We start from the raw sequence: 25,553 nt of genomic DNA, 5'->3' as shown, positions 1-25,553 counted from the left end.
GAATTTCTCTTTAAAATGCATTCTTTAGAAAATAACATTCAAGATCATTTACATGAAAGCAGATGCAGCGGTGAACTCTACAAAGCAGCAACAAAGTCTGTGGAGCGTTTTGACACTAAAGACTTTGGCAAACAGAGTACAGTATAATGGAGAGTTCTTTGTCTCCTCTGTATTCACTGTATGCAGAATATCTACCCTGAAGAGCAGTGGAGGAGAGAGTGGAATGAGGAGGGAGACTGGGAAAGAGTACCATATTGCCAAATTCAACCAAAGGAGTTGGTTGTGCAAGGCCAAATAAACTAGCAGAGGGAACACACTCCCTCAAATGAGCCTCTCTAAATTAATAATTCAAATTTACAGAATCCAATGTTTTTGTTAAAACAATGTGCTACATTTGAGGTGGCGGTTCCCTTGAAACCACAGTGGTAGAGGCAGATGCCTGCTTATTGGCAGAGGAAATAACTTTTAAACAGTGTCCCAGTTTCCAACCGACTTCAGCACACGTTTTATTTAACTGTGTCCAACCTCATTTCACATCCTAGTTAAGTACACTTACAAATCTGCTGCGCCATGGTTTCTAGCCTGTCATACGCATGTGAATCCACACTAGCACACACACACAGACACATCACCAGGCCTGTCACTGCCTTTTATCCGTCGTCAACCTTCAGCTGTATGGTTTATCCGTAGTGACACTATAGCAAAGTGCTTGACTGCTTTTTGCCAACAGACTGCAACACTTTAACTGTACTTAGTCATGCATCATTATGGCAGACTCAAAGCGGTGTGTCTGGGAACGCCTGCAGATGGTGGAGGCTGAACCATTTGGAAAGGAAGCCTCTGTGACAATGATGCTTATTGCATGAGTAAGTGTGTATGGACACAGGGGTGTGTTTATGTGCTGGATAGAAGAAGAAGAAAAAACAGTGTTAATAAAAAGGGTCACTGCTGCTAATTCAACAGGCTTGAATACACATTCTCAGTGCAGTATCTGTTTGGGAGATATGATATATGAAATCAACATCTGAGTCTTTGTTAGAGGGATCCTTTTATGTGTGTATTGATCAGTCATTGTTTACTCCAATCGATGCCGACTTTGTGAAATGTACCTTCCTCTCTGTTCTTCATAGAGATTTAACCCTCTCCACGTCGCATTTCACCGCTTTGTTCTCCTCTTCACGCCTTCCTTCAGCTGAAAATGTGATAGCATTACTGTCACTTGTCACTTTCTCTTTATTTCAACAGATGACAAAGCTTTTACATTCAGTATTCTGCTCCACACATGGGTATTTTCAACAGATCTCCTCTGCTATTGAAAGATAAATGTTAACTTCATTCAATAGAAACCTCATTCAAGGTTCATTCAAAGCCTGACTTCTTTATTCTTTAAGGAAATGAAGAAACCATTAACGAAATATTCACTCACGGATAAAGAGAATCTTATCTTTATTCTGCATGACCATGCAGAGCCATATTCCTTTTGACATCATTATGTAAAACCAATTTCTCTTTCATATCATTTCCGCCGTGCTGCATTACCACATCTATACACTCGCTATTCTTTATTACAAAGTAGGTGGCCTAGAGGAAAATATATGCATTCGTTCCCCATGGCATAAAATATGCATATAGGTGCCTCATTTCATCTCCAATCTGTGTTATTCCTTTTTAAATTCACCGTTGCCCGCAGTCCCTCTTTAATATTTAATTTGACAACTTTTTAATCTGTCTTCATGCGATGATGAAGTAATAGTCAGCTGTTACAAAAATGATTGAATGATACAATGGGATTGAAGTGACTCATAGGTTGGAGGCTTCATTATTTGTTTTGCTTGAGCTCTAACGTGAGCTTGAGGGAAAGAATATCCTTTCACACATTAATTTGTCTCCCATCTTTATTCATCTTTTCTCCCACGCCCCCCACATGAGGCAGAGCTATGTATACTATTCATTCATCATTCATACCTTGTTTACTAGCTTTTAGTTTGAAGTGGATGAAAATACCACAGCCTGTTGGTAGATTATTTAAAAGACAGCCTTTACTTGTGTATCCGCACCACTTGCTGCTTTTCCAAAGCCCTTCACTTATTAGTGGGAACCACAGAGCAATGATAATTACTCCCAATCTTTTCTTAGCTCCTCTGATCTTTAATGATCACAGATTATCCATCACGCTAGCTAAATAATTAGCAGCAATGTCTCGTGAACAACCCGCCGACAGATGCTTCCAACACCCACAAGGTGAACGCGGGTGACCTTTCTCCTCAGCGAGGTGACCAGAAAAGAATCATTGTAGAAAACAAAACAAATAGATAATGGAGCAACTTAAATGAACGTTGCAGCAGATAAATGATCGGCTCTGGCTAACTCTGTAGCACCACCTCTGCTGGCCTCTCTGGCAATCTGGCCATGTCGGGGGCCCCCACTGTGGAACAGCATGGCACTGGGAGTTGTGGAACCCCCCCCCCCTCCCCGTAGCCCCAGGCTGCCTCTACCTTTGGTATGCTACTCAAGGTTAAAGGCATCCCACGTGGGTGTTTAACAGTGGTGTACTCAGTGTCGAATGCTTTTTTTCCCTGTCTTTTTTGACACGATCTGCACTGTTGAGAACGATACACAACTGTTCATCTTTGGAGCTTTTTTTTACATCTACAATGTAAGTCCTAGTTCACTATTCCAGCTGTAATATTTCAATAGCAGATCTTTACATCCTTACACCTCTGTAATACTCTTTCAGAGTAGCAGGGGTAAGTGATTTGAACCGTTTTACTGTGAGGATCTGCTGTTTGCCGTTCACGTGCAGCTTTTGCTGACATTCATTTTGAAACCACTCGGAGCACTTGCGACTCAGAGTAACAATGCTGGGGGGGAAGTGCCTGCTGAGCTCTACAGTGAATATACCTCTGACCCAGACCGACGAAAGGGAGATTTATGAAATCCACATGTTTAATACATTTCATTTTGTCCAAGGGATTTGTATTGCTTACCACAGTATTTTAGGGTTGAAACACTCTGTATAGTCACAGCTTGTAATGTCTGAGGAGAATAAACCCTGTCTGGTTCTGGCTGCTGAAGATTTGTTTTATAGCAACCTTTTGCCTTACACACATCAGCCATGCGCTGTCTGAGCTATTGCATTTTATTGTGCTGAGGTGTTAGGTATACACACCCTTAATCTTTAATGCATAATCCCTTGAAAATCCGCTACAAAAATGAAAAAGATAACCCTCATATCAGCGTGGTGACGGAAAATGAGATAAATAGGTAATTTAATAAAGGATTGACGCTGGCCCCGGTGTGATATGGTGTGTGACCTCTGTGTATTCATGGTGCAGCGTGGAGCAGGTGAGCCACTGTTGTAGAAGAGTAGTTCCTCCTACTCTGAAAAACCCATCCCGGGAGTGTAACATTTGTGGTGACAAACAGAATGCACCATATGGATTAAAGCGCAGCGAGGGTCGTCACTGAAATATTTGCTTTGCCAAAGTGTTGACACAGTATGGGGGGGAAAAAAAAGAGGAGAACCACAGCTGCACTTTCCCGCTGTAATCAGGTAGCAGTAATCGCAGCAAAGTGTTTGCTTACCTAATGGCGTTTCCATTTTGTGAGTCTGTATCATCGCCTTCCCATTCGGAGCGCAGGCAGGAAAGACTCTGCCTTCTCACACAGTACCTTACTTACCGAGGCTCGGGGTTTGTTCCGTCTGTCTGTGAGAAGCAACAACGAAAGACAAACCGATGAATCGTGTGAGGAAGATAAGTCTTTTGAAAACGTCGCGATGTGGTCAGTCGCTGCTGCGGGAAGCATCGAGTTCATTTAGCAGCTGACCACATCCAGTCATAAATAATGCGCCCAGGGAACGCTTGTTTTACATCAAAAATGCTCTTGAGTGTAATGTTGACAGATATAGCTTGTGACGAGTGATAGTCAGAATGTATGAGCGCCCATTATGCTGCTGTCAACCTCTGGTGCCAGACTGAAAATAAGCAGTTCACCTCTGTTTTCATTCAGGAGAGTGCAGCAGACAGGACAGGCTTCTGCGCTGTATTTATTGACTTGTTTTACTAGCCTGAAACAGGGTGCTTTTATACGGGCCTGCTCAGTCTTAAGACTCTCCAGACATTTACATTATTCCTGACTGAGTTACACACACGGATAAAGGAGCACGTCCGCAGGCCTGGTTAGATATATGCTCCCTCTCCAACTCTCTTTCTCTCTTGCATTCATACACACTCATGCACCATTTTATTACCCCACCATTTTAGATATTGTTACACGGTACTTTTCTTCTATTACTGCTTCATATTACCAACATTGAATCATCTTTGGTAGTGCGAGAGTGTTTGCATTCATGCTTATTAAATGGCTTTCTATATTTTAGAAGTGTATGAACAAAAACTTGCATGCATGTTTGAATACTGCATTTAGAATGAAAAAAAAAAAAAAAACGGTTTACGCTGAAGCTGATCCAGTTGTGGAAAAGCATAGATTTTAGGAGGCTCTAAAAATCCTCTTTCGCTGACTAATCTTCACGACTGCAGAGGAAGATAATGAATGCCAGCACCAGAGTCACAGCCAACACCATGATCCCCCCCACCCAGCCTAAACCTCCAGCAGTATTTGGATGATATTTCATTTTAGAATAAACCTCTTTTCTCTCCCACTGTGAAGATATTGAACTCTTTCACACAGATGTCATCTTAACCAAAGCTTATTAAAAAGATGGACATCAAAGTTGTTGGTGCCCATTTATCTTATAGCACTCTAATTGGCCACCACAGGCAAGAGCACAACTAACTCCAAAATAGGAGGCGTGGAGTGGTTGGACTAAAGAAGAGGATGTCTAAAGACCTCTCAGTGGATTTATTGCCAATAAATCCTCTGGAATGAAAGCAGGGCTTTTCTGGAAGGGTTGGGGGGGTTATGGAATTTTGCAAATACATTATGAAATGTGAAACGCTGAATTAACTGAACACTTACAGCCACAGGGTTCGGTTTCTTTGTCTTGGTGAGTTTTCGTGCCTACATTATCCTGGGCCTGCACCTTCAATGTTTGCTTGACATGAGGCAATACACTCTGAAAAGGTCACACAGCGCCGTGGCCATGACTGAAATGAGATTTCATTCTGCCAACTCCATATCGTACACTGCATTGTTTTGAATAAACAATGTGCACCACAGTGAATGGAACTGATTCTTTCGCCAAAGTCACTGCCACTCCATCAAACACCGCACACGGAGGCCTGAGGTGAATAATGTGTTGTGTTTTCCACTCAAGTGGGCAATAAAAACACAAAAACAAAGTCATTAATTGCCCACATACAGTAACCAAATGCCATCAAGAGCCTGTGCTCTCATTAACCTGGCACCTAATTATCTGCCTCCAGTCTGAGTCCTGACAAGCCCCACCGTCTGAACCCTCAGCTCAGTTGTGTTGTGTTGTGTCAGCACTCGCCAACCGCAGCCAAGGCACCATTAGGTGCAGAGAAGACAAAAGCTTCTTGCAGCAAAGGTTCCCTCTGTACGCGCCTCCACAATGTTCCTCCTGTTAATGCCTTCCCTTCCAATTAAATCTCCAACTGTTAATTATTGTAATTATGAGAGTGAGCTCTGTGCACCCCTCCCCCCTTCCCTCTCCTCCCTTGTCGGTGTGCAGAGACGCTACGGGAGCTGTTGTGTTGCTTCAGTGGTGCCTCGTCTCTGCTCCACTGAAGCCCTAGCAGGGAATTGGATGCGGAGGGGGACTTGGTACACATGACAGGGGTGACGTGAGGGAGATTGCACGGTTCATCTTGGATAACTGGGCGAGCAAGTCACAGCCGACGGCCACGCCTCCAGTCTAACTCATTAAATGGTGTGTAAAGTACATGCTGGGAATAATTAGCACCAAATAACCTTCTTTTTTTTTTGCTTTATTGTTCGCGGGTTGTCTGTCGCACCTCACAAAAGAAAAGGTGGAGTATCATCCGTAGGTGTACAATAAAATGATTCAGCTGGTCAAATGGAACGAGGGAGATGACTTTCTCCCAGCAATCATTGATTTGCTTTGAAGCCTCCAGTTATTTCACTCCTTTCTTATGGTAAAAGGAGACTCTATTTTTGCCATGTTTCTTTGAGAGACAGATCCGAAGTGATGTGTTGAGTATAAGGGGAGCTGAAAAAGAGTGGATGGCAGGCCGGCTGCCTGTTAAATCTCTGCGTGTCTCAACATCCTCTTTGGCCTGCTTCTGTCACAAGCTGTTGTTTGGCCCGGACCTGATCTGCACAGCCACTCCTTGCACTGCACTCTGCAGCCCGAGCAGTAACCTGCAACATCAGGCTCGGGATGCTTGCAGAAACAGCACGAAGACACTGGAGGTGGATGTGTTTTTGTGACGCTCGGAGAATCGGCGTGTCAAGAGCAGTCTTATTCCAGTAGAACCTCAGTTGCCTCGTAGCACAATCCGTACACGCTAACACAGCTAGCAAAGGATTCTGGCTTTACAATTTGGAGCTGAATTCTTTTCTATAAAAGACACTGAAGTAAAGAGCAGCTCCTTCTGCTTCAGGCAATGCAGCCTTTTCGTGGATACACTGCAAAATCTAAATGATGGACTGTCAACTCTCTTGCAGAAATGCCACTGCAAAGAATAATCTCTCTGGCAGTAGATCATGGTTGGCTGTATGCTACCAATGCCATTTCTTTGTTTATGTGAGCATGTAGCCTTCACACGCACACATGCAGACATGAGTGGATGCCCATGAACACATATAAACAAGACACACACACACATTTTGCGGGCACACACAAATACATAACACATACACACAATTCTTCAAGCCTATATCCTTTAGTTGGGAGCATACAGTGAAATATATGGGATTAATAACGTGAATAGCATTATTTTGTTCACCTCTAGCCTTTAAAATAATGCATGCTCGGCTTGGTGTCTGGCTGAAGTTTTGTCTGCGTATTTGCCTGGTTATCGGTGTGTACAAGACCTGCTGTGTGACCTGGTTTCATGCAATCTCCATCTTCTAATTAGGAGGCTGCAGAAAGGCTGGAACGAGAGGAGGAGTGATTAGTTGCCTTTGGGTATTTCATAAGTGGCTTTCAGTGCCACATTTGCATTATTTGCTTGGGGTCTGAATAACAAATCAGCCTACCTTTGCAGCAAATTGAGGCTAGCAGCTAAAGACCATCAGTACATTAAATATAAAATGAAACTGAAGAAAAGAAATAAGCGAAATATGCTAACACAATATAGAGGGGTAGAATGAAATATTGAAACACAAGACACAATAACTGTCTCAGACGGTGCAAGTCTGACAACAGCACAAAATATTCTTTGACTCTGCTATTGAGTATATTTTCCTTTATGTTGGTCTGAGATGTCTGCCTGACTAACACACAAGTGTCTCGGTGACTGCGGCTCATTCTGTGACTAGCAGACCATGTGAACCATGTGAGCCCTATGTTGGAGCCCCATGCTGTATGTGTCCTGTAGGGTCAGTCAGTGTGCTGATCTGTAGCGGAGGTCCTGTCCACTCATTTGGCCGCTCTCCCCGACCGCTGCGTGCGGCCGCCACCGCCAGGCCTGGTCAGCCATCACTACACCACTTGGCCCTTTGCCCACATCGAGTCTTAGAGGGCAGGAAACAAAGCAGGCGCTCCCATGTCCACATACAAAACACACATCGCACACACATGCAGGCATGATCACGGCGAGTGACAGTGGCTCTTGTTTACCCAGCCCTCCTCACCCTCCCTCGCTCTCCTTTCATCCTCTCCCACTAGTCTGTCATGTTGTGTGTCACTTCCCACAAATGTCAGTGCCACCATGGGACAGTGATTAATTTTGGTGTGCTTGGCAAAATGTCTTCAAGATGTTTGTTTGAGATGTCTTTTCCCACCCCCGTCGCCCAACCCCTCTCCCTGCATGTCTTTTAGTCGTGGGTTGAGAGTGGCAAGCCCCCGTCCTCCTTCCCCTCCTTCCCCTCCTTCCCCTCCTTCCCCTCGCTGTCACAGGGGAGTTGGGGGTCGGGGGGGGCTCATCATCATCAAGGGACAAAGGCTACCTGAACTGAAAGAGATCTTCTTTTCTGACCAGAGCCACTACCCACCACCACCTCCATGCGCTGTCTGTTTAGTTTGTGCTGGTGGTGTATGATGGGAGAAGTCTTGACCTAGCACTGAGGGGCTGTAACACTTCACTGTCAGCGCGGCTGATTAGCTTATCACTCACCACACGGGGAGGAAATACATCATCATTCTAGACAGGGATTCCCCAGTTTGGGGCCCATTCCCTGCCACCTCTTACTCTGCATTTAATCATCAGACGCTCTGTACCCTCCGGTATTTCAGCCTCACCTCTACAGCCAATCCTTAATTATTTTCGATGAGAACTTTCTTCCTTTCAGGTGTGTTTTTACTGAAACCGCAACAGCTACATTAATGTGTGTAAAAGCACTTCATCAAGCACTCGACAGGCTACTCTTCAATGCACGGCCACTGCATGAGCCATCCTCCCAAATAATTAATTTCAGCTCACTCAACAAAGAAAGTGAAACACAAACGCAAGTGAGCTTTGGCTTCCCCACAGTGCAGTATCAGGTATGGTAATTACTCTGCCATTAACATTGGGAATAGTTAATGTGTATTAATGTGTTAATGGCATGTTAATTACTGTACATGCTAAAGAGAGCCCGCAGGCATTCTCTCAGATTCTTTGTGCCATGTGGATGTAGGCCAAGCTTAAAAAGCCTTTAAGAACATCAATGAAAGAGGATCCTTATGTTTCATTTGTCAGAACAAAAGATTTCCAATGGTAATTTGATCCTGCTCCCCGCTTCTGGAGCTGAAAGTCACTGATCCAGGCGCCACGACAAAGGAGATGATATGAAGTCAAAGGAGATGTGGAACGTGGCTGTAGTGACACTGGCCTCTTTGTGAAATGGATACTCTAAGCCCTCTGTAGTCTCCAGTGTGTTGCTTTGGCAGCGGGTTTTAATAACACGGTGGATTAGAAGCCTTGGATCCTGAGTGCCAAGCCAGAGTTAAAGCTCACCTTGGACGAGCCTCAGTAACAGGCTAGATGCCACGGTCCTCTTCCTCCTCCGAGCCGCCTCTCTGCTCACGACGTCTACTCCGCGGCTTTAAGAGAGATGACCTTTGCAAATATTGACAGAAAATAAATTCTGTTTCGATTAGTTAGCTTTGGGAGACCTATGCGGATCAATGCAATTAGATGAACAGTGTCGATAGGTGGCCGGAGCTGTTCACTGGAAGCGCTGGGTAGGAGAGGACCTGCAGGAGGTCAGGGTTACTAGTGATGAACAGGATGTTTTAGAAACAGTGGTGGAAGTAACAGAGACTCAAACACAGTTAAACACACAGGCAGGGACACGTTACTGCAACGCATATTCTGCAAACCAGCAACAAACATTTTAGCATCTCAAAAAAAGCATTGAGAAACAAACCACAAACAAAAAAAATACCCCAAAAGACAAATCTCTGGCTTTATCTGCAAGAAGTGCTGATCTTGAAGTGTATTGTCTGGCATCTGACAGTGCATTCAGTGCAGTAGAATGAGGTGGAGGAGCCCAGAGCCACCCCTTCTCTCTTCAGCAGGCCACATTAACCCAGCAGGGCTCTGCCTTTATGGCTCTCCTGCTCACACTTCAGTGATGAGAGTAAACAAGCAGCGGGCCAAAGGTCAGCTAAGCCCACAGAATAAAAGAGGGCACAGGGGGGAAAGAGGTGGGAGGAAAGGAGAGCGGCCCGAGGCAGTGCTCAGATCACTGTCAGGGCTTCAAGCAGGGAATGATGTACGAGACAACAGCCCAGAACCGGAAATGATTATAAACAGAGAACAGGGGAGAGTATATGAGAGAAAAGGGCTGCATTGTCTTTATCTGTCAACTTTGTTACTTCCTCTGATCTGATACGGACGGTGAAACCTGTAAAAAATGAAAAGAAGAACCACCCCTGACTGATAGGGATGGATTAATCACAGTGTCTGCTTTTGTCTCAGCCACAGAGGAGAAACGAGGAACAATCATATAGGCAAGTGCCTTTTCCCCAGCTACTACACCTGTATTGTTGAATGACAAATGAGGCAGATTAAGGACATGTTACATTATTATAACAATTTCATATTCTTTTTCTTTCTTTTACATCATTAAATTCGTTCTGGTAATTAAGTGAACCGGCATCATCCGAGTTGTGTGAAATAACCAAACCGTATATAGATTTTTCATTCTTAACTTCCAATTGCTCGCAGGCTTTACCAAGGTGACACGACTCCCGCACTTTCTCTTTGCTCTGAGATTAATCCCACTTTAACTGTGGAGGTGGATTAGAGCTAAACTCTGGTGCCCAAACTTGTTTTAATACCCATATCATCAGACAAAAACAGGATAAAGATTTGAGCTGGCAAGCAGCATTGCACTGCTAGAATGTGACTGTGGCTTTGCAAGTTACTATACAGATTTGTCAACCACACAGCAAATTAAAGATATTATCTTGCTTGAGCCTATTTTGTGGAAGTCGCATGATGGTGCCGAGCTTAGACAGTGAATCCACAATCTTTAGCCCGTTCAACAAAGGTGCACAGAGAGATGGAGAAACATTGCACCTGCTTTTAAAATAGTTTTTTTTTTCTGGAGGCTATGTTTCCTCATTTTGTCAAATTTGTTGTATTTAAGACAGATGCATCATCCCTCCCAACATGTGAGTTATGAATGGCCAGCTGTAGCTGCTGTGGCACAAATACACCCTGGTGGACTCCTGCAGGGCCGTCTGCTTCTCAGGGCGGCACAGTAATCATTTTTATCTTGCTGATTTCCCAAATAGAAATGGACATGTATGATAAAAATGTCACAGCCACTCCTCATGTCAGTGGACTAACAGGACTACATGTCACTTTCTAATGTCTTGCTCTGGTTTCCTTTGCCGTGAATGGAGATATTATTGCACACAGGAACTTTGAGGTAATATATGGTAAGAGACTAGTAGCTCTTTATGGCCTGTGATTATTTAGTTTGAATGAAACAAGTGATTTATGCCCATTTAGCTGAAAAGCCCTGTAAATTCCCTCAGCTGCATTTCCCCTGGATATAGAGTGAGTGGAGTGAAAGTGACACCTGGGTTTGGTGTGGAAATGTACGCTGTGTCCCAGAGTTATATTTAATATACCTGACATGAAAAACATGCCTACCTACTTACCACCACCCGCAGCACAAAGGAAAGTGCAGCCTGCTGAGCTTCAGTTGAATCAGAGAGTGGGAGGAAATACTGAATTAGGAAAATATGAACCGGAGTGGCAGACAAACCAGCAGCTATTAGAACATGTATATGTAGCCGGCAACCTGGTCAGTCAACATTTGAATCATGTGCCATTTTGTTTTCACACTGCACAAACTGGAATAGAAACAGTCGAGCCTGTCCAGAACGAGAGCTTTGGGTGGAGTTACGCAGATGCAGTGTGATGTGGATGAGGGTTAGTGGAGCAGCGGCATATTGTCCACATGGATGGCTTGGCTCTGTAAGCCTGATGGAGCCTTGTCCAGCATCACAATGTCTCCAACACAAATAGCCACATTCATCCACTCCTCTCACACCATTACACCTAAAAGATTCAAAGCCAGCCGATCCATAAATAGAGGCAAATTTGTTTTTCAGTGGCACTGCAGTATCACACAACACGCCAGCAGAGATGAAAACACCAGGAGGAGTTGCTAGAATATGAAATGTTTCCTAATTAGTTTTTATTCAGGAATGTGTTTATAAGGAAGACAGAAAGAAGAAAGGGTTTTTCCTTCTAGTATGTTCTCCTGTGGCAGGCGTGCCGTCAGTCGGTCAACGTGTGGCAAAAGGGCTCCCTGATTGCATGCCTACTGGCGGACACAATAGAGCCACTAATCTTCTTATTTAGAGTCCAGTGGCTGGCCATATCTTAATGAAGCTGTAATGAGCTGTTGAAAATCCTTGAATTGCGGGAGGGATTATTGAATTGAAACAACTCTGGTAATCATAACGTTCGAGTATCCACTCAGTATTTACTGCCCATTGAGGCACATTTGTATCCACTTATTAGAGTGGATTGCTCAAGCTTGTTTTTGTTGTAATTCTGACCCGCAGTGTTCTTTTGTTTGTTTATTCTCTGTAAAGCCGGGCATTGTGGGTACATTGCCAATGCATCAAGGTGAGCATGTATGCTATCTGCTGGGTGATTAGGACTTGCTGACAGACCGGCGGAGACAGAAAACCAGAGGAAATAAACAGCAGGGTCTGACAGAATTCATGAATGAGCACTTTACATAAAATTGGCTCCACACTCATTTTGCCGTATGTAGATTTTTACTTCACCAGCACATTTTTATTACTTCTTAGAATATTGCAAAATCAGGATAGTAAAATTATACAAGATTCAAACCGTATAAGCAAATAGAAATGAGGTTACTTTCTGGAGTTCCCAGCATTCACTGTGTCAAAGACAGAGACACTCACTAGAAGTATGGTTTTCTGTTTAGCATCCTTTCGCAGTGTAGAAGTGCCACTTCACCATTGAGCATTTGTCAGTTTATGGATGTTGCTGTCATGTCAGCCTTCCCGTACACACAGTGTGCAGCGCAGTGTGTAAATAAAAGAGAACAGGCGTAGACCTGGGCGACAGGAACGCAGCACATACACAACAGGCACCCAGTTCATACCTGCAGGGTAAACATCACACTATACTAAAGCAGACTACACAGACATAATGCTTTTAATTGCTCTTAACAATTCAGTTTTGGGTTTATATTTCTCATTGTTCTCATGTTACTGTCCCTAGATGGCATTAGTTGACCCTGTGTTCCTGTTTGTGTGTTGCTACAGGTCTCAGCATCCGTGGTGCCCAGGAGGAGGACCCCCCAGACCCCCAGCTCATGCGTTTGGACAACATGCTGCTGGCAGAGGGCGTGGCAGGACCAGAGAAAGGTGGCGGATCTGCCGCCGCCGCAGCTGCAGCCGCGGCCGCCGGAGGGGCAGCCGACAACTCCATTGAACATTCCGACTACAGAGCCAAACTCACCCAGATCAGACAGATCTACCACACGGAGCTGGAGAAATACGAACAGGTGAGGAGACTTTGTAATCCTGAGGTTAAAACGTCCCAAGAAAAGCTCCAGGATGTACCAAGAAACTGAGATGTTTTGGGTTTTTTTACCATTAAAAATGTTTAAATAACCATGTGACTCCCACCAGCTATTCAGTTGGCATTCAAATAGACCCATTGAGTTCACACTGCACATCCAGAACAGTGTATTCCCTGCTTTTGAGAGAAAAAAGCACGGAATATGCTTAATGGGGAGAATGTGTTCTCAGTTGGGGGAAAAAAATATCTATTTCATTCACTGTGTTGTTGCTGATTATAGAGATCCAAAGGAGAGCTTTAGTCATCTGTGTTGAATGAAAGTATGATCAGCTCCTTCACCTAGCACTTATGGGCATTATGGGCGAAAATAGAAGGTGTAATAGTGATGCCTCAGCAAGCCAGTGAGGTAAATTAGACTAATTTACTCTCTGAGAGAGGAGGTGGGTACGCAGGGGCACACAACACTTCGCCTGGAGTAAATGCATCTTTCTTAAGGGTGTTTCCAGGTTTTAATTATCTAAATGTAAATACTTAACGAATTTTGCTCAGAGTAATGAGCTAAAGTGTGCACTACGTAAATGAGTTATTCTAATTAATCATGTATGAACTACTGGTTTAACGAAAAGCTGTTTGAATTCGCTCTGCATTAGGGCCAAGCCAAATTGCAAATCTGCATTTATATTTAAAGATGACTTCACCTATTATGTCATCAAAGTAATATACAAACACCGGACTCTGTTGACGCTTTTAACAAATAGAGCTTGTATGTAAAAAAAAAAAAAAATGAAATGTACACAACTTTAGAATATCTGTCAAAGAGCTTTTGTAAATTCACTGCTGTGACTTGGGACATTTACATAACTCTTGGCTGTCTCTCTGTCACTTGGCAGGCATGCAACGAATTCACTACCCATGTGATGAACCTGCTGAGGGAACAGTCTCGCACGCGGCCCATCTCCCCCAAAGAGATTGAGCGCATGGTGGGAATCATCCACCGTAAATTCAGCTCCATCCAGATGCAACTGAAACAGAGCACCTGTGAGGCTGTCATGATCCTGCGCTCCAGATTCCTTGATGCCAGGTCAGTAGATTGTGTAGTGTTGTTGTTTATATATTTAGATGTGTGTGTGTGTGTGTGTGTGTGTGTGTATTTGGTATCTAGAAACTTGACCTGCTTCCGTATGACCCATATAAGCACATTTAGTGCGCAAGGTCAGTTTAAGACTGTGTGCAGGTCAGAAGTTTGTTTTTTCCCTCACTTTTCTGGCACAGCACACAGTGTGAGCACTGCAGATGCAGAAATGCATGATTTTAATTATGTCCATGTTCCATGCATTATCCATTTTCAAGACAATCATGGCCCCACACCTGAGAACAGTTGAGTCTAAATGAAATGGGGGCCGATTCATGTATAATGGATGGAAGGGAGGTCATCAGCAGGTGTTGTGGATTTACGCTAATCACTAACCGTGTGGTGCATTGTGGGCGCTCAGCAGAGAGTGGCACAGGTTTGGGCCAAACAAGCCAAGCGGAAGCACATTTGCTTGCCCACTGCCTTGGTGAAGCACAGTAAACAAGGCAAAATAAGCAAATGCTCAACAACATGATAAGTAGTGCCCTTGGGAGGGAAGGGGACCCAGATCTAGTTAGAGTTTGCTTGTTTCTGCTGGAGATCCCTGGGGCTGTGGCACTTCAGGAACAATGCTCAACTGTGCATGCCATGATTTCTATAATGTACCGAGATGCACTCCGACTGGGCTTTGCGCTCCATCACAAAGCCCACCCATCCGCTGCACTAAACTCTACACATTACACGCTTGGACTGGAGATTGGAGACCAACAGACCAAATTAAACATTGTATGTGTTTTGTGAGTGTATGGGCTTGTCAGTTTATTGGTCGGAGTCTGTACTTCTGTGTGTTGACGAGACTCTTGGAGCAGGACACGCTTTTCTGCTCCTGAGGGCCCTGAGAGCCCATCTCTCATTATTTTCACCGTTTATGTGTGAGATTGATTGTGCAATTTGTGCAATCCAAATGGATGAGTTAATGCTGGTCGTGCTAATGGGCGTGCTCGGCCTTTCTCTCGTTTTGCTCCCCACTCAGGCGGAAAAGGAGAAACTTCAGCAAGCAGGCGACGGAAATTTTGAACGAATACTTCTACTCGCACCTCAGCAACCCATATCCAAGTGAGGAGGCTAAAGAGGAGCTGGCGAAGAAGTGCAGCATCACAGTTTCCCAGGTGGGTAGTGCTCACCTAACAGTAGCTGGTTGGTAATCAGGGTGGGAAAGGCTAAAGCCGAGAGGGATAGTTACCGTAGGTCACACCACCAAGACACAATGTCCTTAGCTAACCTTGACAATGTGGCTGCCTAATGATGCTTCAGTCAAGGCTGGACCCAGTCAGTCAGAGCATGGCCACAGGGAGGGAAGGCCTATATCATCTTGGCCTCAATCAAAGCACTATGCTGTCCTTCCTTAGCCGCCCCAACGCTGGGTCCCCTGCCATTCCCCCCCCCCCTCCCTCATTCCCATCCACCATGTGTGCTCTCTCTGTTGCTTGGTCAGTCACTCAGGTCATTGGCTGGGAAGAAAAATGGCATCATCCATTACGTTAAGAAAAGCAGTAAAAGTCTGGTGCTGCAAAACACTAGATGAGACTGGCTATCTATTTGTATGTGTGCTGTTCAAGTGACCTTGCAGGACTCTGCTAATTCACAGTTCTATTTTAGACTTTCCCACTTGATATATAGTAGAGCCTCCTTGTTGGGTAAACCTGAAGGCAATATCTCTCACACCTAACCCCCACATCCACAGTATGATTATCCTGTGCTCTCGTTTTTTCTGCTATGATTGTGCCTACTATCTAGATTTTTTTGATACTCTATTGTTCTATGGTTGTCCTCATGAGACACTATATCACAGAAACATGAATCTATACAATAATCTGCGCTGTTTTTTTCTGTGTGGGGAGGGGGTGTTGAGGGGTATATTGAGTGTAGTCATGAAGAGTCAGATACTGTAAAAGCCCATTCTTTTTTGCCTTCAGGGGGTGGGAAGCACCATCACAGTATCACAGGTATGTCATAACTTCTCCTGATCCACTGTTTTCATTTTTTGTAACTCTTTTGTTTATGTATGTAATAGCCTCACAGTGTTCCACTGCACAGAACCTCCCTTCCTCACACTCCTGGATCAATGCTAATGTTACCATGAACAGCAGTATTTCAAGTTTGAATTGACATTTTTTTAATTAAAGAGTGGATACGCAGCATTTACATCCCACCTTCAAGTCACACAAGACGTATTTTTGATTGACTATTTTTTAAGCTACACCCATGTTATCACCATATTATGTGTGTACACATGTGTCACATACAACGTAACTTTTTGGCTATTGTTTACCCCATGATTTGTTTTTTTATGTTTGTTGTAGAGCGTAGACTAATTGTGTGGTCTTTTGAATCTTTCAAACTACGCTCTGAGATTATGCACACACACACCCCACCCCCCTGCTTGCCCCGCGATCGCTGTGTGCTTTATAGCGGTTAAAGAAATGGCCACCGACCCTCTCAAATGGAGCGCCACTCTGTTTTTCGAGCGCCTCACAAAAACAGGCCACCGTTCCAGTTCCCATGAGAACAAATCAGTGTATGCAGAAATTAGAGGGCTTTTAAAAATTCACTTGAACTCATCTCAGGCCCCATTAGTGGCGTACTCCTCGACCGGCGGAGGCCACGGCAGACATTCTTATTGACTTATTCTTAGTGCTTTGGCTCATTTTAAGTGAGTAACAAAGTCGGAGGCTTGACATGAAGCCGAGTGCGCCATAAGTGTGTTATCCCTCACCGTGCCCCGGTCTTTTAAGAGTCGCAAACCGCTCGCTGGGGCCACTCTGAGGGCTTGAATAAGTCATTTCTCAAACACCCACAAAATCCTTTTTGCGGGCTTTGTTGATTGCACGAGCAGTTCATTAAGTAAAAACCATCCGTCGTGAATGGTATGCCAATATCAGTCCGCAGCTTTGCTTGATACATCATCGCTGACGAAACACCCGGCATCAATTCAGCAGAGATCATTGAAAATGCAAGTGATGCAGTCGTCTTCCTTGTGAGCAGAGCCTCTTTAGCTCAAGAGATCCATGCAGCTCACATCCAGTTTGTTTGTTATATCTAAATGCTGCAATGATAACCTTGAACAAAAAATAAATAAATGCCAATGTGTCTGATTTGTTTAATATTGAACCCTGAAAGTACAATGAGCATTGCTACGAGTACCCAAGTGGCTCTGTCAAGACAGGATGCCGTCTTATTCCCTCTGTCACTCTGCATGAGCTGGGCTGGACTCTTGAATTAAGGCATGGGATTGGATGCCTGTGGTTTGTGTCGGGGTTTACCGAGGTCATATTTGAGATAATGTGTGCGAATGGTTCAACATTTAAGGCAGATTCCTCTGCAGAGACTCGTTTACATTGCTCTCATTTTTCTTCTGAGTGACGCTTTTCAATATTTCAGATCGCAGTGAATTTAGAGAAGCTAAGACTTGAGCGAGCTCCTATTCATTATTAATGTGGCTTGTATAATTAATGGTATCACAGCGAGTGAGACCACCTTTGTATTTGTATTGAAAGCTTCGGGCATTGTAATCTCAGATATATTGAGATCATAGACAGATCGTGCATTGCATTACATTGACTTACGAGGAGCATTGACCTGAAATAGGGTGAAATAGTTTGAATTATTAACCACAGCTCCACGGCCTCTCTAGTGGGCAGCAATGAAGGCAGCGGTATCGTGTTCTTGCAAGGAGCCTGCATGGTCATTATACAATTGCTGCCTTTGAGGCTGCTGATGTCAGGTAATTCAATCTCACAACCTGGCTCTCACCACACATAGGAGTCAATGGAATGCATGGCCTGCCACAAGATAAAAGGGAATTCGTTCTGTAGATTGGGTTGTGCTCCACACCTTACAGTGCCGTGCATTTGTTCAATATTTAGCTGAACCCGAGAATCACTGACGCCAGAGTTCATTGGTCAGGAGAGAAATGTGCGAGAGCTGAGAAGGGTGGTGTAACGTCCAGAGGATTTGAAGACTTAGGCTTGTAACACCATATCGTGGCAGAATACAGTCATAACACACTTCATATTAAAGCGCAGATTCAAGTTTATTTTTCAACCATACCTAACTTGTGCAATTATCCCATTTTAATATAAAACTGTAATATATACATGTATCACTGCGATGTTTGGTTAAAGAAAAGTATACCACTGTCAACTTCCAGACTTAATGATACAAATATGTCTTCATGTGCAAACACACCATCTGACATTTTAATACATCTAGTTCTGTTTAATACACTGTTTGCATGAACATTTAGTTAAATTAAACAGACTGATGAGCTTTTGAAAAAAAAAAAAAAAAAAAAATGATTTCGAGGGGTTTGTAGGCACTTTGTGAGCTGTCTAAAAGAGTGAGAATATTGCATTGTCTTTGGCCATACAATCCACATAAGCAGGTTAAGTAAAAAGGATGATGGCCAGGGCTTTCATTGCTTCCAATTAAACCTTGCTTGTTAGTTTAACCTCTAGGTAAACCCATCAAACAATTGATGTCAAGGAAACCCTGCCAACAGTGGGCCTCGCCTGAATGGTCATTAATTTTAATTGCCTAGATATTAAAGATTTAGAGCACAGAGACGTGCAGGATGGAAATGATCTGATGTCCTGCAAATCCAGTCAGATTTTTACACCACAGCATTGGCGGGCTGCTGGGGATATTAAAATTTAAGCACATGGGTGGAAATTAAATAAAGCGTCATTAGGGGCAGCTGCTCTTTGGCTGGTCCAGCCGTGGGCTGCAGGGCCTGAAAGGGGGGCAGCAGCCCAGCGACAAGACACTCTAATTTATAGAACCATTAAAAACAAGCATCATGTCATTATTATTCCACTGTTATTGCAGAGCCAGCATTCACACATAATGTTCACCCCTCATACAACTTTTCAGTGTCTGACTGATTCAACAAAATGAGCATATCCGACTGCTCTAAATCTGAAGTTAATTCTTCCTCTTGCCTTCAGAGTTACATTTTACTTCTGTAAAATATTTCACTCTTCTTTAACAAATCACTTAACGCTGACTGGCCTGATAGTCTGTGTTTACCGCTTCACATGTCTGCAGGTCTTCACCTTCTAACTCTTGTTTTTGATAATTACAAACAGAAGTTGCTTTCAGGATCACTGAGCATGCATGTTTACACAAACAAACACACACACACACACACACACACACACACACAAGTTTCATCGCTGTTTTAATGTTCTGATATTTAAAAAAAGAATGAAAGCACTGACGTGCAGCTACCCAGGTCAGCCATTAATTAAAGCAGATTGTTTATTAGATTATAAAGTGGTATGGATGCTTTAATCCTATTTGTATTCAAATATTTAACACATATATACATTTTCCTTTTTTTCTGTTGATGTGAAATGTGTCATGCTGCCTTATATTACTTTGCCCTATAATATTGAATCACTTAAATTGACTAATTGTCATTGTATTTGCATAAAGTGTCAATCACCTTGAGTCACTGATCTGGAATCAGTGGGCATTCTTTAGAGGGTAAACATGTATATATTTTACAGAGAGAAATGTTAGGATTTATTTCATGTCACATGTCATCCCTGATATTTTATATATATATATATATATATATATATATATATATATATATATATATATATATAACATTGACTTAAGTGTCTGTGCAATAGGAGCCCCTTGTGTTTTAGTTTTGTCAGGAGACAGAACTGAGAGCATGTCATGCTCCCATCCATGAGAAGACACAAGTGGCTCCTGATTATGGCTTAATTAGCTTGTGTACCCGGCGGACATTACTGCAGGGGCTGGGAATTGGGTACTTGATGGACCCAAACATGACATCTTGAAACAATCACACTGCTCAGTGCACGGTGTCGTGGCTGCTTGACGTCTGACTCCTCTGCTCCTCCTCCTCTGCTCTACCACACAGGTATCCAACTGGTTTGGCAACAAAAGGATCCGGTACAAGAAAAATATCGGCAAGTTTCAGGAAGAAGCCAACCTGTATGCCGCCAAGACTGCTGTAAATGCAGCACACGCTGCAGCCGCTGCAGTGCAGAACAGCCAGGCCAACTCCCCTACCACACCTAACTCTGGTAGGCACTCCTGCATATAGACAAGAAAAGATCTGCCCTCCATCTCAGCCCTTAACCTGCTGCCTACCTGCCTCACTCTCTCATGCACGATTCACACACGCAAGAGTGACAGGCTCTGCTCCCAGCTTGGGGATCACAGTGTCTCCTGTCTATAAGACAGTTGATGCCAAGCAAACTCATGCATAAAGAGAGCGTTCCTGACTTGTGAACCGAGAACACATGTATTTTTGGCAAAATAAAAATAAATTTAAAAAAGAATTCAGAAGGATGCCAGTGGGATTTGTTTCCCCTTGACTTTCTGTCAACTTCCTGTCATTTGTAATGTATGTAGTCCCACTGAATGGTAGTGCTTTTTTTGTGCTAAATAAAATGACACATAATTGCTGGGAGCATTTTACCCTACAGTAATACATAGTATTATATCAAAATGGCATTGTATGCAGTTCATATTGAATAAGAGTCACTTGAAAAGAGGAAGCTTAAAAGGAGGGCATGTTTAGTCCAGTTTAATGAGTAATGTAATGCTGAGTGTGGACTAGGTTGACCTGCATCGGGATGTGGTAAGCTTATCAAGTGGTCCCTTTTTCTTGCACCCAGGATTCCAGATGAAAGATGAAGAGTTTCAGCTGGATTCTGCAGAGAGCAAAAACACTCTTTTAACCAACATGTTTACTGGTACTGGTCTTTTCATAAGCTTCTTATTGTCCTTGTCATTTACCATGTGATACCTCCCTGCCAACGTTAGATTGGAAGTAGGTGATGTGGAACAATTGGGAGCTTAAGCGACCAACCACATATAGAACTGGCCCCCTTTTCCCCTTGTGTCATGTGATTTTCATTTCATTTGTGTCTACTGCATTTGTAAAAAGACAACAACAAAAAAAGATCCTCTTCAGTCCTCCTGCATATCTTCCTCTCCTCTCTGTTTGTTTCTTTGCTTCCCTTCCTTTCTCTCCTTCACCTTGTAGTTGCCTGTTTTATGGGAGTCTTTCTTCAGTGTATTTGTCTGCCTGAGTTGGGTCTGTGTGTATGCAGACACGTGCGTGGTGTGTGTGTGTGTGTCTGCATTGTTTGTGCGTGTGCGTGTCTGTGCTTTCCCTTTTATAGCCTTCTCATGTATTCAGCTACTTACATCCTCCCTTTCCAGGTTCTTCAGGTTCTTTTAACCTCCCAAACTCTGGGGACATGTTCTTGAGCATGCAGAGTCTGAATGGGGACTCTTACCAAGGGGCACAAGTCGGAGCCAATGTACAGTCACAGGTAGGATCAACAATCGGGGACAGTTCCTGACTACCAGTGCAGAGGGCTGTCCTTGTCTTGCCTGTGTACTGAGCCATCCACAGTGCAGTCTGAAGCACATTAAATCAGAAATAGAGAATAAGAAAAAAAACACGCTGCTCATACGAGAGGCAGTTCAAATTACCACAGCGAGACCTTCTATAACCTCAGATTGACTAAAGTGTTTACTGACTATTTCGCTTTGGATGGAATATTTTGGCAGACAAAATATAATCCCACCCCACTGCTATCATGCCGCAAAGCAATTTCCCTGGTTACGATTACAAACACCTTAACATGTTGCGAATGCATTTGGCTTTGACTTGAACTCTTGGTTGGTATTGGGTTTTCGGTACTGTGTTCTCCCCTTTTTCCCTGTATTTTATATTGCTATCTTCCTGTCTCATCTTGTTATTGTCTGTTGTGGATGTCTTTCATTTTGTAAATTTAACGCAACTGCACAACTGACACACATGTAAAAAAAAAAAAACACCTCTGCTTATTCACGATTAAAAGTTAAAACATGCATAGTGTATTTGATTTATGATTGTCATGAATGCTTTTGTTTATTATTCCATAGCCAGTATAGAAGATGTAATAGTTTTGTGCATGCTTGTAATGTCAGTATGCCTTTGCTGTTTCATTAGAAAATCTATTAGCTGCATTACAAATGTGCTGTCTCAGGATTCCCTTTGTGATTTCACACTAGTCAGTATCTGTTGCTTCACTGAGCATGTTTACAGTTAGTGTTGACCTGCTTTGAGACAGCGAGTTGACCAGCTTGTCCACCTTGTCTGTCCCCTCAGGTGGATACTCTGCGCCATGTTATCAGTCAGACGGCAGGATACAGTGATGCGCTTGGGGGGAACACAATGTATAGTCCATATGGGTTAACTGTAAGTACAGCTTTTAACGGTTACATATATTTTATATCATATTCATTCTACCTAATGAAGGTACGGTACATTATATTGCATTATACACATGGCAGATATGTGTTTGCCCAAAGCAGACATCTTGTCACTTTGTCACCTGATATGAATAGAAGTTTCCTTTAATAAAACACATTGCAGAACAATCTACAGCTTTACTTTAATAAACATATTTGAATACTCTGTGTGACTCAAACCAAAAAGGAGATATTAAAATATCTTCCTCCACACAGTATCTGGTGCATTTAGCTGTTTTGAAATGCTTCCCAGTGTATTCCAAAGCCTTATCTTCATGATAAAATATGAACATGTGATCCCAGCAGCCTTTTACAGACATGAAATCCATCTTCCTTGATGAGGTTTGATATGGCTCCTTTTTGCAAAGCAGCTCACAATCTGAGGCCATCAGAGTAAAGATTAATTCTGTTGATGAGGAAGGATGAAGAGAAAGGAAAAGAGAGAGAAATAATATCAGACAGCTCTCTCTCTCTCTCTCTCTCTCTCTCTCTCTCTCTCTCTTTCTCTCTCTGCAATATAGGACCTCAGTATTTTTTCTCTTAACATTATGCCTGTTGGGTAAAAAGCACGCATATTTACAGTCTAATATTATTTGAAACTCAAGTACCAAAAATAAGGTATTAGATTTACAGCAGTGTTACTTTGAGTAACATGTTTGATATATTTATGCAAAAAAAAGAATTAACACATTTTATGTAAACAAATGGTGGGGGCTGTTGCCAGCATTCAATGCTTTTGGTGTCATGTTGGCTTTGCTGAAGCCTTATTGCTATAAGCTCTTTAGACATGTCAGCTCCTACCAGGATCAAGCGTGTTTCACTTTCTCACAAGGTTTCTCACTTCCATCCGCCGTGGAGACCTGTGCCTACTGGCTCACCAGAGCTCAGCGTGATCCCCGCTAAAACAGCAACTGACGGCACTGAGCAACCATGACAAGAGAGAATCGGAAAACAAAATATAGTAACAAACACAATATTTTGAATAAGTCAAATTGTGGCAAAGCTCCTATCGTGTAGCAACAAACCTTGAAGTCCCACATAGATATATTAGCATAGACTAACCTTTAGCTTTGTTGGTGGTGACGTAGAGGGATCCAGTAAAGGCTAGGTCATGCCTGGAGCGAAGCAAAGTCAGGCTGGCTAAGACTGGCTCTCTTGGAGAGACCCTGCCCTGTCACTTTCACTCAGCTCCCCCCACCTCACCCGGCCCGAGCCCTCCCTCTCCTTGACTGACAGGAGAATATGTAGCGACAAGCTGTCGGCCGCTGCCGAAATCTGCTTAGACACTTATTCCAGGGACTGCTCCGATTGGTCGGGACACGAGACAAATTTGTTTTCCAAGATGCTGATGCTACTGTAATAGCAGAGCCTTATCACACAGCATCGCTGTATGTAAAACATGTTGATATCAGCTGACACATTAGTGCAACCAGAAGCTAGTTTGTGTTGTGTTACATGTTGGGGATACAAATGTTCATATACGCTCATATTGCAGAGAATGTGATTGTAATCTCAACCTTTTCCATTTGTGTCCCAGGCTAATGGGGGATGGCAAGATGCAACGACTCCGTCTTCTGTAATATGTTCGACAGAAGGACCCGGAAGTGTGCACTCCGATACCTCAAATTGATCCGTTATTAATGCATCTTCGCCTCAAGCTGGGCATGGACTCTTTTCACTGACTGCAGAGGATATACGAAGAAAGAAAATACTTTTCACAACAGATCGGTTTGTCCAGTACCTTAAAATTGGCCACACACAAATGACATCGTGTTTCCTGATGGTTCAGTGTTTTCTTTCTGTCTCCATAAATCAGATGTAATCACCGTGCTCTTATTGGTTTGTCGTAGGGGTAAGCACACACACACACATGTACAAACAGAAAACAGCTCTCTGAGACTCAGTAAACTTTCAGGATAATTGGCTCCTCTGAACTTAAAGTACTGGATGACACTCACATTTAATTTGACATTTTAAATGCAGCCATTTGTTTGATTCTTACTTTAATTACTACTCCCATTTTGATAATTGGGTTTTCATTCAGTGCTTACAATACATAGATTAAAGCAGCTGTTTCTTTGACTGTAATGTGACTTGCAATCTTGTCCAGCAACTCAACAATGCTACTGTTGACAGCTCAATGGCAGCTTTGTAGTTACTTTCAAGATTTATTTTTGCCTTACAGCCGTGTACATTAGTAGAAGGAAATGGCTATTCAAACTCTGGAACATAAAGAAGTATAATTGATTGCTTGACTATAACATGACACCATTCCATATTTTATCATTTGATGTTTAGTATGTACATATGTAAACATTTGTTTTGTACTGCTTATCAACAAATCCCCCACAGTATATCATTCATGGCACACAGGAGCAGGCCCCGTTACACAGGAAAAGTTGTACATAATATAGCTCAAGAGTAATTATACATCCCACAAATCAAAACACAGCTTTATTACCTCATTCAAATTCACAAAAAAACAATAATTTCCAACATTTCTGTAGCTTAGAGTGCTCACTTACTACCTCTAAACAATATCACCACCATAGTTTCTTTTGCCCTTATTTAATTTTTTGTTTGTTATTTTGATTACATCCTGTAACACTGTAAACTCTACATCCTCCATGTAATCTAATGTATATTTTAATCTTTTAATAAAATGCAACGTAAAATGACAAAAATAAAAAATGAAAATGATAACAATATTAATACCATGAGAACGAGACGGGGAAGGGGGGGGGGGGGGCTTAAGAAGAAGTTGTTGTTCTGTGGCTTTTAAGAGGCGGTGCGATGAACATTGTTGATAAATTAACACCAAACAGTAAAACTGTTGTAAATATTGAAGAAGAAAAAAACATTTTGAATGTTGCTCATCTTGTTACTAAATCATGCAGAAAAAAGAGGAAGAAAAATCACTATAAAAACTGTAATGCATAGAGGTTTCAGTATTCAGAACTGTACATTTCCAGCTCTGTTCAACAGGGTTAAAAACTTGTTTTCTCTCTTTTCTATTG

General features: G+C 42.8%; 1 protein-coding gene across 4 annotated transcripts in view; it reads left to right on the top strand.

The window, feature by feature from the left end:
- The window catches only part of pbx3b (pre-B-cell leukemia homeobox 3b), a 54,753-nt gene extending 30,587 nt beyond the window's left edge, over window positions 1-24,166 (top strand). The window contains exons 3-9 of one of the 4 annotated variants that reach the window (XM_034541750.1): window positions 12,857-13,098; window positions 14,006-14,196; window positions 15,221-15,356; window positions 20,144-20,309; window positions 21,457-21,569; window positions 22,394-22,483; window positions 24,074-24,166. In XM_034541750.1, the coding sequence (XP_034397641.1) occupies window positions 12,857-13,098; window positions 14,006-14,196; window positions 15,221-15,356; window positions 20,144-20,309; window positions 21,457-21,569; window positions 22,394-22,483; window positions 24,074-24,166 (1,031 nt within the window). Of the gene's footprint in view, window positions 1-12,856; window positions 13,099-14,005; window positions 14,197-15,220; window positions 15,357-16,163; window positions 16,194-20,143; window positions 20,310-20,906; window positions 20,985-21,456; window positions 21,570-22,393; window positions 22,484-24,073 lie in introns of those variants that run through there. The other 3 variants (XM_034541751.1, XM_034541752.1, XM_034541753.1) reach the window with 3 other exon arrangements.
- Window positions 24,167-25,553: the final 1,387 nt, after the last annotated feature.

Source organism: Cyclopterus lumpus, chromosome 9 (assembly GCF_009769545.1).
Source record: "Cyclopterus lumpus isolate fCycLum1 chromosome 9, fCycLum1.pri, whole genome shotgun sequence".
NCBI classification, from domain to species: Eukaryota; Metazoa; Chordata; class Actinopteri; order Perciformes; family Cyclopteridae; genus Cyclopterus; species Cyclopterus lumpus.
This window is presented reverse-complemented; position numbering and strand designations above follow the sequence as displayed.